General features: G+C 36.1%; 3 protein-coding genes and 2 non-coding genes across 5 annotated transcripts; 4 read left to right on the forward strand and 1 right to left on the reverse strand.

The window, feature by feature from the left end:
- Nucleotides 1-243: 243 nt before the first annotated feature.
- Nucleotides 244-315, forward strand: TRNAE-UUC (transfer RNA glutamic acid (anticodon UUC)). The gene has a single exon. It is a non-coding gene; the product is annotated as a tRNA-Glu (tRNA).
- Nucleotides 316-5,719: 5,404 nt separating this feature from the next.
- LOC109122772 (uncharacterized) lies at nt 5,720-6,501 on the forward strand. Its single transcript, XM_019220488.2, has 2 exons — nt 5,720-5,988; nt 6,109-6,501. The coding sequence occupies exons 1-2, from the start codon at nt 5,916-5,918 to the stop codon at nt 6,489-6,491; spliced, it is 456 nt and encodes a 151-aa protein (XP_019076033.1). The 5' UTR covers nt 5,720-5,915; the 3' UTR covers nt 6,492-6,501.
- An 824-nt stretch (nt 6,502-7,325) lies between these two features.
- Nucleotides 7,326-11,762, forward strand: LOC100246628 (pentatricopeptide repeat-containing protein At5g27110). Its single transcript, XM_002275501.4, has 2 exons — nt 7,326-7,469; nt 8,230-11,762. Exon 2 carries the CDS (start codon nt 8,269-8,271, stop codon nt 10,351-10,353), a length of 2,085 nt encoding a protein of 694 aa, XP_002275537.1. The 5' UTR covers nt 7,326-7,469; nt 8,230-8,268; the 3' UTR covers nt 10,354-11,762.
- A 3,324-nt stretch (nt 11,763-15,086) lies between these two features.
- LOC104879672 (F-box protein At3g07870) lies at nt 15,087-16,362 on the forward strand. Its single transcript, XM_010653364.3, has one exon. It carries the CDS (start codon nt 15,087-15,089, stop codon nt 16,182-16,184), a length of 1,098 nt encoding a protein of 365 aa, XP_010651666.3. The 3' UTR covers nt 16,185-16,362.
- A 119-nt stretch (nt 16,363-16,481) lies between these two features.
- Nucleotides 16,482-16,554, reverse strand: TRNAF-GAA (transfer RNA phenylalanine (anticodon GAA)). Its single transcript has one exon. It is a non-coding gene; the product is annotated as a tRNA-Phe (tRNA).
- Between the last annotated feature and the right edge of the window lie 1,168 nt (nt 16,555-17,722).

Raw genomic sequence — 17,722 nt, forward strand, 5'->3', positions numbered from 1 at the left:
ATAAGCTCACTTTAGCTATGTTGGATAGTATCAACAAGTTACTTTTAGTTGAATAAAAAAAGCTAAAATATTTACATTTTTCTATTAAGCCAAAAAACAAATACCACCTAAGCCAAATATTAACTTATTCAAATTTTAAAATGGTTAAGAAAAAGCAAGAAAATTAAAAAAAAAAAAAATGTTTTCATACTAAGAACCTTTTTATTATATATAAATAATTTTTTGTTCCTCATTTAACATCAATCCGTTGTTGTCCAGCGGTTAGGATATCTGGCTTTCACCCAGGAGACCCGGGTTCGATTCCCGGCAACGGAAATTTTTTTCCTTTTTTTCTCTGGCCATTTTTCCACCACAAAATTTTCTTCTAAGTTTTAGCTTCTGTGAAAAAAACCAAAAAAGGGGTGCTCAAGAGCAGCAATAAAAATCAGTTACCTTTCATTTTCAAGACTGATTACTCCACTTCCCCAAAAAGGAAAAGGAATTGAGCATGGGGGACTTGAAAGGACAGGGTCTGAAGATGAAGAAAGCTTTGGTGATTCATTAATAATGTGTCTATATATATACTACTATGAGGCCTAATTAGGCAAAGTAGCAATTAGGCAAAGTAGCAATTAACAACTAGTAGTTTAGTTTGTTACAACAGCATTAGTTATTTTTTGGTTTAGTTATGTTTTAGTTTTCTTTTGTTAAAACTCTGTTAGCCTCTGTTTTTCTAAACCCTGCTATATATATAGCAGAGGGGTTGTATTGTCGAGATATAAAAGAAATCTCTCTTTCTCACTCTCTTCTTCTTCCTATCTTGGTATCAGAGCTACAGTGCTCACGCATCAATGGCCGCTGTGAATCAGACTACTGGAGAGGTGTTACATTCGGATCCTTCAGCTGAAGCTAGAAGAGGCAATCCGACGACCACAGACGAATCTTTGAGAATGGTAATAAGCCCTTTGAGTCAGCTTATTACGATGCGTCTGGAGGATGATAATTTCTTGATGTGGAAGTATCAAATTGAAAATGCTGTACGGGGTTATGGTCTTGAAGGTTTCTTGTTTGGAACAGAGCAAGTTCCACCAAAGATGGTCACTGATAAAATAGGGGTTTTGGTTCCAAATCCCAAGTTCAGAGATTACCAACGCCAAGATCATCTGTTGATTTCTTGGCTTCTATCTTCAATCGGAAGTGCGTTCTTGCCTCAAGTTGTTGGGTGTTCTTCAGCTTTTGAGGTATGGAATACAATTTCCCAGAATTTCAATTCTCAATCTTCTGCAAAGGTTATGTTCTACAAGAGTCAAATGCAGATGTTAAAAAAGGATGGTCTGACTATGAGAGATTATCTTACCAAAATGAAGAATTATTGTGATCTTCTTGCTACTGCTGGTCACAAAATTTCAGACACAGATCATATACTTGCTATAATGCAAGGTCTCGGAGATGAATACGAGTCTGTCATTGCTGTTATCTCCTCGAAAAAGTCTTCTCCTTCTCTTCAATATGTCACCTCGACTTTGATTGCTCATGAAGGAAGAATTGCACACAAAATCTCTTCTAATGATCTTTCTGTGAATTACACCTCTCAGTATTCTAATAGAGGTCCTTCTTCCTCTTGGAACTCTAATGGCTACCCTTCTAGTGGTTTTCAGAATAGGAATCAATTTGGAGGAAATCAGGTGACTAGAGGGTCTTTTGTTCATAACAGAGGAAGAGGTCGTGGCAGAGCTCAAGGAGGAATCAAGCCTCAGTGTCAACTATGCAATAAATTTGGTCATACTGTTCATCGTTGCTTCTATAGGTATGATCCAAATTTCCATGGGAATATGCCTGCTAATGGACCTACTCCTGGTGTTTTAGGAAGTGGTGCAAGGAATGGAGCATCTGGTTCAATTTCTAGTGCTGGAAATGTCAATCTCACTGAGTATGATGCTCAAGAAAATCAAGATTACTCAGAAATGGAAGCAATGGTTGCCACTCCTGAAGATCTTCAAAATTGTTGTTGGTTCCCAGATTCAGGAGCCACAAACCATGTTACTCATGATCTTGGCAACCTCAATTCTGGTGCTGAGTATAATGGTAACTCAAAAATCCACATGGGAAATGGGACTGGACTTAAAATTTCACACATTGGTTTATCTGTTTTTCCTTCTTCTTCTAGTCCAAATAAAGTTCTTTTCCTTAAAAATATTCTTAGAGTTCCTGCAATTAAGAAGAATTTGTTAAGTGTTTCTCAATTTGCTAGAGATAATAATGTTTATTTTGAGTTTCATCCAAAGGTTTGTTTTGTTAAAGACATATCTAATCACTCTTTACTCTTGCAGGGCAATCTGCATAAAGGACTCTATCAGTTCAACCTATCAAAGAAACTATTTGGAAAAGCATCTGGTCTTTCTTTATCAAATGGTAAAAATGAACTTACATGTTGTAATGCTTCTCTTGTGCATAATGACAATTCTGATTTTCCTGAAAAGACCAATTCTAGTTTTCATGTTTTTGATCTGTGGCATAAAAGGCTTGGTCATCCGGCCTCAAAAATTGTAACACAGGTTCTCAATGATAATAAAATTCCATTTTCTACCAAATCTGGTTCTTCAATTTGTTCAGCTTGTCAGCTCGGGAAAAGTCATAATTTGCCTTTTCCAATTTCTCAAACTGTGTATACTAAGCCTCTTCAATTAGTTGTATCAGATTTATGGGGGCCAGCTCCAATCAATTCTTCTTATGGGTTCACATATTATGTTTCTTTTGTTGATGCATACTCTAGATACACCTGGGTTTATTTCTTGAAAACTAAGTCACAAACTAGAGAAGCCTTTTTAATGTTTAAAGCTCAAGCTGAACTCCAATTTGGTTGTAAACTCAAAACCTTTCAAACAGATTGGGGTGGTGAATTTAGAAGTTTGAAAGCCTATTTTGAACAAAATGGTATAATACATAGGCTTTCATGTCCTCATACTTCAAAACAGAATGGCATTATTGAAAGAAAGCATAGACATATAGTGGAATTAGGTTTGACTCTTCTTGCTCAAGCTTCTCTTCCACTTAAATATTGGCCTGATGCTTTTTCCACAGCTGTTTTTCTTATCAACAGGTTGCCTACTGAGGTCTTAAAGCAAAAGTGTCCCTATGAGTTTTTGTTTAATTCTAAACCCAATTATTCTCAACTTAAGGTGTTTGGCTGCCTTTGTTTTCCTCACCTAAGACCTTACAATAAACATAAACTAGATTTTAGGTCCTCACCTTGTACTTTCCTTGGTTACAGTTCTAAACACAAAGGGTATAAATGCTTAAATCAGCAAGGAAGAATGTTTATTTCTAGAAGTGTTGTCTTTGATGAAACTAGGTTTCCTTTTGCAGATAGACTTCAAAAACCTGTTCAAATTGTTTCACATTCAACGGTTGGTCTTCCTTGCATTCCTTTAGTTAAGAACCTAGAGCCACTAAGTGTCAGTCCTTCACTGTCACTTCCCACATCTTCAGCTCAATCAAGTCATCAACTTGATGAGAATCTTGGTTCAGACATTAGGTCTGTTCAACAAGATTTATCAAACACTGATTCTTCTTCAACTGTGCCAATTCTAAATGAGTCAGCTTCCATACCTTCTTCTTCTAATCTATATGCTCTTCCTGGTACAATTCCTTTATCAACAAATTCAGATGAACCAAATGAATCTATCAATACAAGACCAGTCACTTTCCCACAACAGCCACATCATATGGTTACGAGGTCAAAGAATGGTATTTTTAAACCAAAAGTCTATACTGTTGATCTTAATGTTGAAGAACCTAATACTTTCCAGGAAGCAATCTCTCATCCCAAATGGAAAGAAGCAATGGATGAAGAATTTAGAGCTTTGATGAAGAACAAGACTTGGTCTTTGGTTTCTCTTCCAACTAACAGAACTTCTGTTGGGTGCAGATGGGTTTTTAAACTCAAAAGGAATCCTGATGGTTCTGTCTCTAGGTACAAAGCTCGTCTAGTAGCAAAGGGCTACTCTCAAGTTCCTGGTTTTGATTTTTATGAAACCTTCAGCCCAGTTGTGAAGCCTACTACAATTAGAGTTGTTCTTGCTATTGCTGTTTCTCAAAGCTGGTGTATAAGGCAGTTGGATGTCAATAATGCCTTTTTAAATGGTGAATTGCAAGAGGAAGTTTACATGGACCAACCTCCAGGTTTTGATGGAAAAACCAATCAAGAACAAAAGCTAGTTTGCAAACTACATAAGGCCTTGTATGGCTTAAAGCAGGCACCTCGGGCTTGGTTTGACAAACTCAAGATTTCTCTTCAACAGTTTGGTTTTTCTTCCACTAAGTCAGATCAGTCCCTATTTGTAAGGTTTACCAACTGTTCTTCTCTCTTTGTTCTTGTTTATGTTGATGACATTGTTGTGACAGGGAGTAGTAGTCAAGAGATTCACGAGCTTATCTCAAGGTTAAGGGGTTTGTTTTCCCTTAAAGATCTTGGTGAGCTTAGCTATTTTTTGGGAATTGAGGTAAAGAAAACTGCAGATGGTGGACTTCATCTTTCTCAAAAAAAATACATTCAGGATTTGCTCAAGAAGACTAAAATGGATGGAGCTAAGTCACTTCCCACTCCTATGCTTTCTGGTCTAAAACTTTCAGCTGGAATGGGTGATCCAATTGATAATGTTTTTGAGTACAGAAGTGTTGTTGGAGCTTTGCAATACATAACCATCACTAGACCCGAGATTGCTTTTAGTGTTAACAAGGTTTGCCAATTTATGCAGAAGCCTTTAGATACTCATTGGAAGGCTGTCAAACGAATTTTAAGGTATCTCAATGGCACTACAGATCTTGGTATTGTGTTGAAGCCATCAGAAACTATGAATTTAGTGGGGTTTTGTGATGCTGACTGGGGGAGTGATGTTGATGATCGAAGGTCTACATCTGGGCATTGTGTTTTTCTTGGGAAAAGCTTGGTTTCATGGAGTTCAAAAAAGCAGCACACTACTTCCAGATCTAGTACTGAAGCAGAATATAGAAGCTTGGCTAGCTTGACCTCAGAAATGTTATGGTTGCAGTCCCTTTTGTCTGAGCTCCAAACTAAGATGACTATGGTTCCTGTAATTTGGTGTGACAATATAAGTACTGTTTCCCTTTCAGCTAATCCAGTTTTGCATTCGAGGACTAAGCATATGGAGTTAGACCTTTATTTTGTAAGAGAGAAAGTAATGGAGAGGAAGCTGGTGGTCAATCATGTACCAACTGAGGATCAAGTTGCAGATGTGTTCACAAAGCCTTTATCTTTCAGGTTCTTTGACAAGCTGCGTGAAAAGCTTACTGTTGCTTCTCTTGATCTGAAGAATGGAGATTAGTCCTTTTTGAAAGTCTGATTGCTTCTACTGAGTGGTAAAAAGCTTGAATGATTGAAGTTAATGGTGGCAGGTTCAGTGGCTCATGGTGGCAGGTTCAGTTGCTGGCTGTGATGTTCTCTGGATCTTCTTTTGAAAGTTCAGTGGTTCATGGTGGCAGGTTCAGTTGCTGGGATGTTCTCCGGATCTTCTTTTGAAAGTTCAGTGACTCATGGTGGCAGGTTCAGTGGCTCCCAGAGGCTCGCTTCCAGAGGCTTCATTTGAGGGAGCAAATTAGGCAAAGTAGTAGCAGGTTCAGTGGTTCTTAGAGGCTTCATTTGAGGGAGCAAATTAGGCAAAGTAGCAATTAGGCAAAGTAGCAATTAACAACTAGTAGTTTAGTTTGTTACAACAGCATTAGTTATTTTTTGGTTTAGTTATGTTTTAGTTTTCTTTTGTTAAAACTCTGTTAGCCTCTGTTTTTCTAAACCCTGCTATATATATAGCAGAGGGGTTGTATTGTCGAGATATAAAAGAAATCTCTCTTTCTCACTCTCTTCTTCTTCCTATCTGGCCTGAGGGGCTCAAGGGCCGGCCGGAGCATACTCATGACTCATGGCCTTGAAAAGCTCTTCCCCTCCTCTAACCTCCGCCGTTGCTGCCACCACCGCTCATGGAGAAGCTCTCGGTACTATCCTATACTCTTCTTTCCCTCCTCTATCTCTATGCTTTCCTTTCTCTCCCTACTACTACAATATAAGCATTCATAGCTCAATATTAATTGATCCTGCCTTTTCTTTTCCACCAGTACCAGCTCCGCTCTCTCCGTCAGCCAGGCTGCCGCCTCCACTTCTGCCACCCACTTCTCCTTCAGCCTCGTCAACATCTCAGCCGGCTGCCGCCATAACTTCTGACGACGTCAAAGCCCAAGTGAAGGCAATGAAAAAGAAGGTGGACAAGCTGTTAAGTAGGATCACCACTCGACTCAACGTCATGCTGGTTCGTGTAGAAGCCATGATTGAGGCCCTTGAGGGTGAAGGCGACATCATGAGATCCAAACTTGAAGAACTGGACGCCATTATCACCGAGATGTCCCTCCTCAAATTGGATTTGCACTCTATCATCAATGAACTTGAGTTCATCGACAATGAACTCAACCACTGTCTCTTCCTCTGTGATTTTCTTGGTTGAATAAAAATACCCATCAAGATATTTTCACTCACTAAATCTTTTTTCTTTCGATTTTTTTTAAACAATTTTTCAGGTTTATATTTCTTATAAATTAACAAAACAAAAATATTTAAAGAAGTTTAATTTCAACTAATATATTCTTATAAATCATTTAAAATTGATTTTTGTTTTTAAGAAATCTTAATTATATTGTTTTTTAGCAAGCTAACATATTGATTTAAAAATTAAAATAGGTTGAAAAACGATCTCAACTTTAAGTAATTTAAGTTGAAGAAATTTGAAGAGAATCTACATTGAAAATTTGAAGAAATGTGAAGAAAAATCAGAATAATCAAAGAAAATAAAATAAAAAATCAAGAGATGAAAAAAGAATAAAAAATGGGGAAAAAAAAATATAATAGGAGGGAAAGTGAACCCAAATGACAATAGGCCTCTCATTTCAACGAACTAATAAATTTGTAAGGTGTAAAGGAAAGTAATTTGTGAAATCCTCCTCACGGGGTGTAACCATTGACCAACTTTGATCTTATGATAAGTGTTCAAGTCAAAATTGGGAAAAATATCTAAAATAGGAATCCATGAATTAATGCAACTTTCTTCAAAATTATTTTTTTTTACTTAAAAAAATAATAATAAGAAGAAATAATTTTGAAGTTGAAAGCCATGAATTAATGAAACTTTTTTCAAAATTATTTCCCTAATAAAATGAGCATTACTAAATAAAATATTTAGGGAAAATCAATAAAAATTTGGGAGAATTGCAGGGGTATTTCTGTCCGGAATGGAACATTTTTTAGGATATTAAAAGTGAAATGTTACTATGTCAATTTTGAGTTTTGTCCCTTTTAATCTGTTATCCCTAAATTCAAATTCAAACTCAAATCAGATACAGAGGGCGAGGGTATATGGTATAGAGTATTGGCGAGGAACCGTTGTCTGGCTCGAGTGACGGCCGGCAGCGCGTTGGAGGAACTGTTGGTAATATCAACTTCTTTCAAACCTTTCATAATCTCCACTATTTTCTCTATTGTAATTTTTTTTAATGCTGTGTTTGGTCTCCGGGAAATCTTAGGAATGGGGAAAAAGTGTTATTTTTTCCTCTTCCAAGTTTTCGTTTCTTTTCCTCAACCGTTGTCAGCAACCAAACAAACTGTTAGGTTTAAATATGTGTATGTGAACTGAACGAACCTTAAACGTAGATGATCGTTCGGTTGGTCATGTGGAGCCTTTTTTTTAATTTTTTCAATCTTTTTTTATGGGTTTTGAGAGATTAAAATCTATGCAAAATTGTCTTCAAAAGCAATGAAACTAGTTTTGGAGGCTAATTTGGACTTTCCAAGGAATGCTGTTAGTTTTCTACTCTTAAAGTCACTGACAAGATGTAATGTGGAGCATTTTTCAGTAAAATATGACATCTGAGCTTTAATAAATGAAGAAATATTGCTAATTGATGATGAAATCCTGCTGTGTCCTCTGTGAGATTATCAATTGGTGTAGTTTGTGAGGTCTTAAGTCCAGGTATTGCCTCATCCAGGAGTTTATGCTAGTTAAGGTGTTGATGAGCTGACATTTTGGTTGTGGGGTCTTGCTTTGATGTCTGTCTCCTTAAGAACATTGTGTTGATTTGTGGTACATATACAAGTTATACCGCCTCTTCTAATTGGTGGTGTTTACAAAAGTAGTTGTGCAAAAATGGAATTGGTAAAATCATATGTTCTTATATCATCTATTTTTGTAGGGAACTTGGTGTGAGTGAACACTGTGTTTGGAAGTTTGGATGGACACCACAAAGCTGCTATCTCTCTTGAAAACATGCATTGATTCCAAATATCTGAAGCAGGGCAAACTCATTCACCAGAAAATAGTCTCTCTAGGCTTACAAAACAACATTACCTTGTGCAAGAGCCTCATCAACCTCTACTTCTCTTGCCATTTATTTCAATCTGCAAAGCTTGTTTTCCAAACCATTGAGAACCCATTAGACATTACGTTGTGGAATGGCCTCATGGCTGCTTGCACCAAGAATTTCATCTTCATTGAAGGTCTTGAGGTCTTTCATAGGTTGCTGCATTTCCCGTATCTCAAACCGGATGCTTTCACCTACCCAAGTGTTCTAAAAGCTTGTAGCGGGTTAGGGAGAGTTGGGTATGGTAAAATGGTGCATACCCATGTGATCAAAAGTGGGTTTGCGATGGATGTTGTTGTTATGAGTTCTGCGGTGGGGATGTATGCAAAGTGCAATGTGTTTGAGGATGCCATTAAGTTGTTTGATGAAATGCCTGAAAGAGATGTGGCTTCCTGGAACAATGTGATTTCTTGTTATTATCAGGATGGGCAGCCTGAGAAAGCGTTGGAATTGTTTGAAGAAATGAAGGTTTCTGGGTTTAAGCCTGATTCTGTGACGCTGACGACTGTGATCTCGTCCTGTGCGAGGCTTTTGGATCTGGAAAGAGGGAAGGAGATTCATATGGAGTTGGTGAGAAGTGGGTTTGCGTTGGATGGTTTTGTTAGCTCTGCTCTTGTGGACATGTATGGAAAATGTGGTTGTTTGGAGATGGCTAAAGAGGTTTTCGAGCAAATCCAAAGAAAAAATGTGGTTTCTTGGAACTCCATGATTGCAGGATATAGTTTGAAAGGTGACAGCAAATCCTGCATTGAGCTTTTTAGGAGGATGGATGAGGAAGGAATTAGACCAACTTTGACTACTTTAAGTAGCATATTGATGGCTTGTTCTAGATCAGTGAACCTGCAACTCGGAAAATTTATCCATGGATATATAATAAGAAACAGAGTAGAAGCTGATATCTTCGTTAACAGCTCCCTTATTGATCTATACTTCAAATGTGGCAACATTGGGTCAGCTGAAAATGTCTTTCAAAATATGCCCAAAACAAATGTGGTTTCTTGGAACGTAATGATTTCTGGATATGTGAAAGTAGGCTCTTATCTTGAGGCTCTTGTCATCTTCACTGACATGAGAAAGGCTGGTGTAAAACCAGATGCTATTACATTTACTAGTGTTTTACCAGCTTGTTCCCAACTGGCAGTCTTAGAGAAGGGCAAGGAGATCCATAACTTCATCATTGAAAGTAAGTTAGAAATCAATGAAGTAGTCATGGGGGCTCTACTTGATATGTATGCTAAATGTGGTGCAGTGGATGAAGCTCTACATATTTTTAATCAATTACCAGAGAGAGACTTTGTTTCATGGACTTCTATGATTGCAGCCTATGGGTCTCATGGCCAAGCTTTTGAAGCGTTGAAGCTTTTTGAGAAGATGCAGCAATCAGATGCAAAACCAGACAAAGTTACCTTCCTTGCAATTTTGTCTGCATGTAGCCATGCTGGACTGGTTGATGAAGGGTGTTATTATTTCAATCAAATGATTGCTGAATATGGTTTCAAACCTGCGGTTGAACACTACTCATGCTTGATAGATCTGCTTGGACGTGTTGGGAGATTGAGAGAAGCTTATGAAATACTACAAAGAACACCAGACATCAGAGAAGATGTTGGGTTGTTAAGCACACTTTTTTCTGCTTGCCATTTGCATAAGAAATTAGATTTGGGAGAGCAAATTGGAAGATTGCTTATTGAGAAGGATCCCGATGATCCATCAACTTACATAATTTTATCAAACATGTATGCTTCTGTCAAGAAATGGGATGAAGTACGCAAAGTAAGATTAAAGATAAAAGAGCTTGGATTGAAGAAGAACCCTGGGTGTAGCTGGATTGAAGTTGGAAAGAGGATCCACCCTTTCGTTGTTGAAGATAAATCACACCCACAAGCAGATATGATATATGAATGTATGTCAATTCTTGCAAGTCATGTGGAGAAATATCAAGTCTTGTCATTTTAGAAATAAGGCAGAATGCACTATAAAGAGGCAGCAAGCTGCTTTTATTCAACTTGGAGGAAGAAAAATTCCTCTTAAGTGTTGTGAATTGACACCATAGACAAATTAAAGAATGCCTGTGGAAGAATGCAAGTGATTCAGCTTCAAAAAATTTTATCGGGTGGGAGCATGAGTTTATTGCTCTTGGATACACTGAGTAAATGAAATCTTCTTTTCTGGATGAAGTGAGTTAATTGTATGATTGACTTGAAGGGAATACGTCCTTTGCGCCTGAATGTTTGTCAAGTCTTCAAAGCCCTCCCTTTCACTAGCACACCTTTGTCAAAAGCTCATCGTCGTAGGAGATAGACTAGAAAGAAGAGTCACCGGGTTGGGTTGATGTGATTGGTATTGGTGTTGCCCTGCAATTCCATCTTGATACATGCCCGGGCTGCTACTAGTAGGTTTCACTGCTATGGGGAATTTCCTTGAGGAAGAAAGAAAGGCAGTGAGCTCTGTTTCAGTCATAAATAATGACATTTTAAAGTCAAGCATTCCTGCCACTCCGTTCTCTATGACCACCCTATCTTTTGACAGGCTAAATAACATAACTTTATACTCTGCCCTTATTAAGAGTTCATTAAAATCCCTGGAAAAAAGAGTGAAGCGGGACTTGTTTCTCTCTCTCTCTCGTCTCGGTTCAACTGAGCGTTTGGCTACTTTATCTTGACTACTAAATCATTTCCACCTCAGGGCCTTCCCATTCACCCTAATGGGGCTTCTCTTTCATAAGTTGCCAATTTGCGGCCTGTGATAAAGTACTGTCCTAGTTGCTTTTATTTTCTGCCCTGGCAAGAAAGGATTTCTTGGAGCAACCCGTCAGGTTCCAAACCCAGGAGCCAACTTTCCCGTGAATTGGCTAATATTTGTCTCAGAGCAGCCACTTGAAATCTGCCAGTCATCACATCAGTGCTGAAACATGTTTGCTCAATCTGGGGTTGTTGTTAGCCTTAAGAAAATCAAGGTTTACAAGTGGATCCACCCCTTCACCCTTGAAGATAGTTCACACCTCAAACCTGAAGATTTGACAACTGAGAAAATGAGTTTCCTGCAGAAGTATAGCACTGCTGAGAGAGAGTTTAACTGCATAGAAATCAATCTAAGGAAACACCTAATGCAAGGTTCGCAGTTTGAGAACTGCCTGCATTAATTTTGTCCTTTCTCTAGGCTGAAGATTGGTCTTTTGGATCATTCAGTTTGTTTTGCAGTTTCTGTTTTTTCACAGCAATAGAAACTGTTTTTGTTATGAATTCTTCCTTATTTAGGACAACAGTCGAGTTGGCGAGTTCAATTTTTTTTCTATATAAATACATGTAATTACATATCATGCCACCGGTCTCTAGGAGCTCTTCCTCAAAGATTGATCTTCAGACTGACTCAAGGTTTTTTTCCTCGCATGTTTATCATCATTTTGAGTTGCTTTGTTTGGTTGCCAAAAAAAATGTAGGAAAAGTAAAGGAACTACAGTTTTATAGCTTAGATTTTTTCATCATCTGGACAGAAATCAACATAAAGCATACATTAAGAGTTCTAATTTATTTTCTTGTCTTTAGTTTTATCACAACCAGAGACGGGCTTTATGGTTTGATCCATATGCTTTTCTGCAAGTTGGTTATTTCTTCAATACAGCTCTATATGATCAGATTCATGGTCTTGGTTTCCTTGCTTTTAATGCATACTTGGGTCTCACGAATCCATTTTTGCATTAGAAATTTTGTGTTTTGTGGGTTGAACCTATCAAGTTTTCTTGTGTTAATTCAATTCATTGACAACAATCACAGGATTGAATCTTCGTTGTTTCTTATGTTTGATGATCTTAATCTGCTGCAGCTCTCTTCATTTTCAATCTGTGGCCATTGGATCATTGTCTTGGTTCCTTCATACTTCCTGTTCTGGAAATTTTGATGGATTTTCTCCAGAAATAATTTATCAAGCATATAGAGTGATTTCTTGTCTACCACACAACAAATCATGACTCCTGTTACCAATTGCTGAACAGGTACACATCCTCAAGGCTATGTTTGGTTCTCAGAAAATTTGAGGGAAAATGCAAGGGAAAGAAAATACAAAGGAAAAATAGAAGGAAAGAAAAAGTGAAGAAAAATAAAAAATGGATTAAAAGTTGATATGTTATTTTTATTTTTTACTTTAAACTCATTTTATTTATTTTAACTCATTAATATAAAGATTAAATAATTTTAAAATACATAAGTTTTTAATTAGTTTTAATTATATTTGATTTTCTTTTATATTTTCATAGGACAACCAAACATGAAAAATTCATTTTCCTTTGCATTTTTTTTCTTTCCTTAATATTTTCCAGGAACTAAACATTAAACATAACCCAATGGTTCAGGAACCTCAAATTTCTGAATGATTACTGAGTTCCCACACTCTATATGCCCATCATTAAGAGAAAATTCGTATCAGGCATTTGCACAACACAATTCATCACTGTTAAGAATAAAATCAGTATCAGGCATATACCGAGCCCACTTCATCTCATCGGTTGACACATCCAGGTTCTCATGTCTCTTTGCTTCTTAGGTGAACCTTATCACCAACAAGGAGAGTATGTACTTCACTCTTTATCTCAATCCAGCTTCCTTTTTTAGCCCATTAAGGCTCATCATCTTCCCCAACTTTGTAACTTGGCTCACATCCCAGCATTAGCAGAAATATTTGATAGAACATAAGCAGCAGAATCTTGAGGGTCCAGTTGCAGAATAGAATAGGCTGCCTTTTTTGCCACCTCTACATTCCCATGGATCTTGCCATCTCAAAAGGCTCAATAAGCTCCAAAGCTTTGCTTACTTTGCCTGACCTCCCCATTATCCCCACTAAGCAGGAATAATGGTCCAACATTTTTACACATAAACTAGAGTGCTGGATATATCATAAACTTCTGATTGCAATTCTTTCTTGATGATTTGAGCATGAATCTGCTTACCAACAAGAGCAGTTCCAACAAAACTGTTCAATCCCATCCTGGATTCTATAATCTTGTTGTGGATCTCCATGCCATAATTCAAAGCTTGCCAACCTACATAAGGTTTTTAAACATTGCCTTGAGTGAACTCATCAGGTTCCATCCTCGATCAGAGCATCCTAACACAGAGGGCAAGTGTTTTTTTCTTTGTTTCCATTCTGCCCAAGAGCTGCAATGATTGCATTCCAAGCAGGGCAGGCAGCTGAATAGTGAATAGATTTATGAGTTCAATATCAAAATATATGAAATAATTGACCCATTCCTATCCTTCACTAAAAAAGTGTCATCAGAGACCAAATTCGGCATGTCCCTATGCTGAATAAATTATCAGCGTTACTATAAGTAGAACTCTTAATTTTATTCTAATTATTAATGTTTTTTATTCTTATTATTTATAATCCGATCTTTATTTTTGTTGGTATTTTTAATAGGATTAGGATTATTGGATCGAGATTGTCTACTAATTACTTAGCCCACATGGGGATTGTTTATTGATTTACTTAGCCCACACTTGTATTCTAAGTTTCTAACTAAAGATGAAATTCTTTCGCAATTTTAAAAATCCTGAAAAAAGTTTTTAAGAATACAAGATAATTTTCTGTTTTTTTATTTTTATTTTTATAAAAGTTTGTATTTTTTTTATAAGAGTTTTTATTTTTTTAAAAATTAATATCGGATGATATTTTTATTATTTATATAATATTTGGGAAAAAATATTTAAGAAAATGTAATATTACAAGTAATTTCTAATTTTTTTATTATCAAACAGTCCAATTAAATTCGAGATTTACTTCAATATTATGTATAATTTAGTAATGAAATTGTTTAGCTTTATTTTTTAATTTTTACTTACATTAAAAGTAAATATTTTTTTGGTAAATAAATATCATTTTTCTATTCTATGATTCATTCATTGTTTTTATATGCTCTGATCAATTTTCATAACTCAACATATCATACGAAAAATCTTTAATTTCATTTATCTTCCTTGAAATTTTTACTAAATACATCTGATCTCTATTAGTTTGAAATTTCATTAAATATTTTCCTCCTTTTCTCATTGTTTGTTTTCATTCACCTCTTTCTAATTCAAAATATTCAAAATAAAGTGTGTATTTAATGAATATTCAAGTAGAGCAAATGGGTAGTTTCCCATGGGAATACTAGAAGAGGGATGTTGTCTAATTACTCGAAGAATATATATGATTTCATATTTATTATAGAGATTTAAATATAAAAAAAAAAAAAATTATTTTTTTGGTAGAAATTAATATCTTATTTTGATATATTTAGTTTTTAATGATATTTTTAATATTTTTTTGTTTTATTATTAAAAAATAAAGTTTATTTTTTTTCAATGGGAAGATGAGGTGTTTTAAAAGATTAATATAATGCAAGGTGGTGGATTATTGCATGACTCGAGCTTATCTGCCACGTTTTGTATCCAATTGTATTATGGTTTATGGGATATTTGATACAATTTATTTTTTTCTTTCTACATTAAGATTTCTTAGATCAAGGCTTAATTCATTATAAATTGCAGGTCCAATGGGAATTCATAGAAGTCCCTACACACGTTTTCAAGTAGAACTCTTCCTCCATAAATAAGGCAACTATCCAATCCTATGTTTCCTGATCCTAGTAGACGTCTCTCTCTATATATGAAGGCATAACTCATCAAAACATGGAAGAACCTACAGTCAGAATCATGAATGAAAAAATTCCAAGAGAGCTTATCTTGGAAATCTTTTCAAGAATACCCGTAAAGTGGCTTTTCCAATTAAGGTGTGTATGTAAACAGTGGTGCAACTTCATTGACGACCCTTGTCTTCCCAACATGCACTTAGCTCAAGCCACTACTCGTGAAGAAGCTCTGATTCTAGCCCATTGGTTTCATGTCAGACATAGAACAAGCAGCTTGCGGTTGATGAAAGAACATGACAGGTCTCCCAAGGCCATTGTTGAGTTTCCCAATAGAGGGAGGTACGAATTGGAGAATTCCTGCCACGGTTTACTTTGCTTTGTAAAATGTGGCAAAGAGGAGGAAGCCCTTGTATCTAATCCTCTTAGAGGAGAGCTTCTCATGCTGCCAGAGTCCACAGTCATGTCCCGTTGGCCACACTTGGACAGGTATGGATTGGGGTTTGATTCTTCGATTAAAAAGTATAAGATTGTTCACGTATTTTTTCGGGATTTTGATTGGGCCAAGCGAGGATATCGGTTGGGTGCTGAGGTATACACTGTGGGAACCACAAGCTCATGGAGAGAGATTAGCCAAATTCCTTGTTATCCTCTTTATAAAAGGGCTGTATATGCAAGTGGTGCATTGCATTGGCTGGTTAACTATGAATTCAATCCTGATAATTTGAAGAGCATGGTGATTTCTTTTAACATCAAAGACGAGGAATTTAACTCAATCCCTCATCAAGAATTCCCCTCAAAAGTTTCTAAGTGGTTTGAGTTGGTCGACCTGAGAGGCTATCTGGGTATGGTTGATTTTTCATTGGGTACACACATTGAGATATGGAAGTTGAAGGATTATGAGAAGAAAGAGTGGGTGAGAGAATATAGAATTGACATAAAACCACCACATGGAGTGTCTATCAGTCAATACATTGAAGTAGTTGGTCTAATGGGAGATGGTGAAATATTGCTGGAACGCTATAAGAAGTTGGTGGCTTACAATCCAAAGACCAATGGTCTGAGACGCATACAGACTCTCAACAATGATCCTGATATGGATGCACCACAAGTTTATGTTTATACAGCGAGTCTAGTTTCAATATCTGGTGCTATTAAGTCATAAGGAGTTAGGGTATTCGTCATCCTGTCTTTCTTTTTTTTTTTGTTCCCTTACATTTTCCATAACCAAACATCCTCCTTCAGTCCTACATCAATTCCCAGGCCTTGTCTGATGCCCACAAGCTTCTTCACCTCATGCCTCAACCCAGTGTAGTTTCACATAGCACCATCTTATCTGAAGCCCTGAAACTCTTCCATGGAGCCTCCAAAAGGGACTGTCACTCATGGAATAGTCTTATGTGAGTGTGTTAAAAATCATAAATTGGGAGAATGTTTGAGCCTTTCCATGAAAACGTAAGAATGCGGTGAGCGTGGATCGAACACGCGACCTTCAGATCTTCAGTCTGACGCTCTCCCAACTGAGCTATCCCCGCGAATGGTTTTAGTTGTATAATTTTTAAATTTTAATATCTATTATTGTTTATTTTTCTTTAAGACTCATATTCTTTGGCTAAGTTTGGTTGATTGGATTAGATGGTGGGATAGGATTTAAAATTTTAATCTTGTGTTTGGATTATGACTAAGTAGGAAATAAAATAGGGATTACTGATCTAATGCTCATTTTTAATCCTCTCTTTGAGGGATTTAAAAATTTTATATATTATTACGGGATATGTTTATTTAAGGATTTAAAAATTTCATTGCATTGAAAATAGCTTTTAAGAATACACTGTAAATTTTTGCTTTTTATATTTTGTATACGAATTTCTATTTTTTTTTAAATTAACATTGTTTATATTTTTTATCTTCTCTTGATATAGGTAAAGCGGAAATTGTGGGAACTCGTACTCCTCCCATAAACAAGCAATGAACCCCATACACACAAAACCTAACCGAGTAAGATTGCTTCATAAATACACATCTGTTATGCTCACTCAACTGTTTCGCACTATCAATGAGATGTTATTGCACCATTAAAAGGAAAGTTTGAAAGAATATTAGTTATGAAAAAGGATTACACAATCCATGATATAAGACAATGAAATGATGAGAATGGAAGTAAGTGGTTTTTTTGCATTTCTTTCTTCCTAAGACGAAAAGGCTTTAAGTAACTTAACCATCGAAGAAGTCAGTCCGAAACCTATCTGAACACTCTTTTGTAGAGTATTCAAGGAGGATAAGTTGGAGCAGCTACCCCAAGAGGTCACACAGAAGAAGGGCCCAACAGAAACTGTTTTAAAAAAATAAGATATATAAAATTTTATCCGGTGTTAAAGTTTTTATTGATATGAATATGTTATCTCACATCGATTAGAAAATATTTATATCTTGAAAACAAACTAACTAAATTTATGAGGCTAAAATATGATTACTTATTTACCCTAGTATTATTTTCTCTATAACCTTTACAAAGTTTTGATCATGTATAGTTTATTTGGTCATTAAATTGAACTAAAAATAATAAACACATTTTTTTGTACTCTAGGAAAAAATTACCAAGTAATTGAATGAAAATTATATAATTTGCAAAAAATAAAAAACAATAAATAATATGTGGAACTAATTTTGAAACAATGATCCAATCATCATGCTAATGTGTCC

The sequence above is a fragment of the Vitis vinifera genome, chromosome 6 (genome assembly GCF_030704535.1).
Source record: "Vitis vinifera cultivar Pinot Noir 40024 chromosome 6, ASM3070453v1".
NCBI lineage: Eukaryota > Viridiplantae > Streptophyta > Magnoliopsida > Vitales > Vitaceae > Vitis > Vitis vinifera.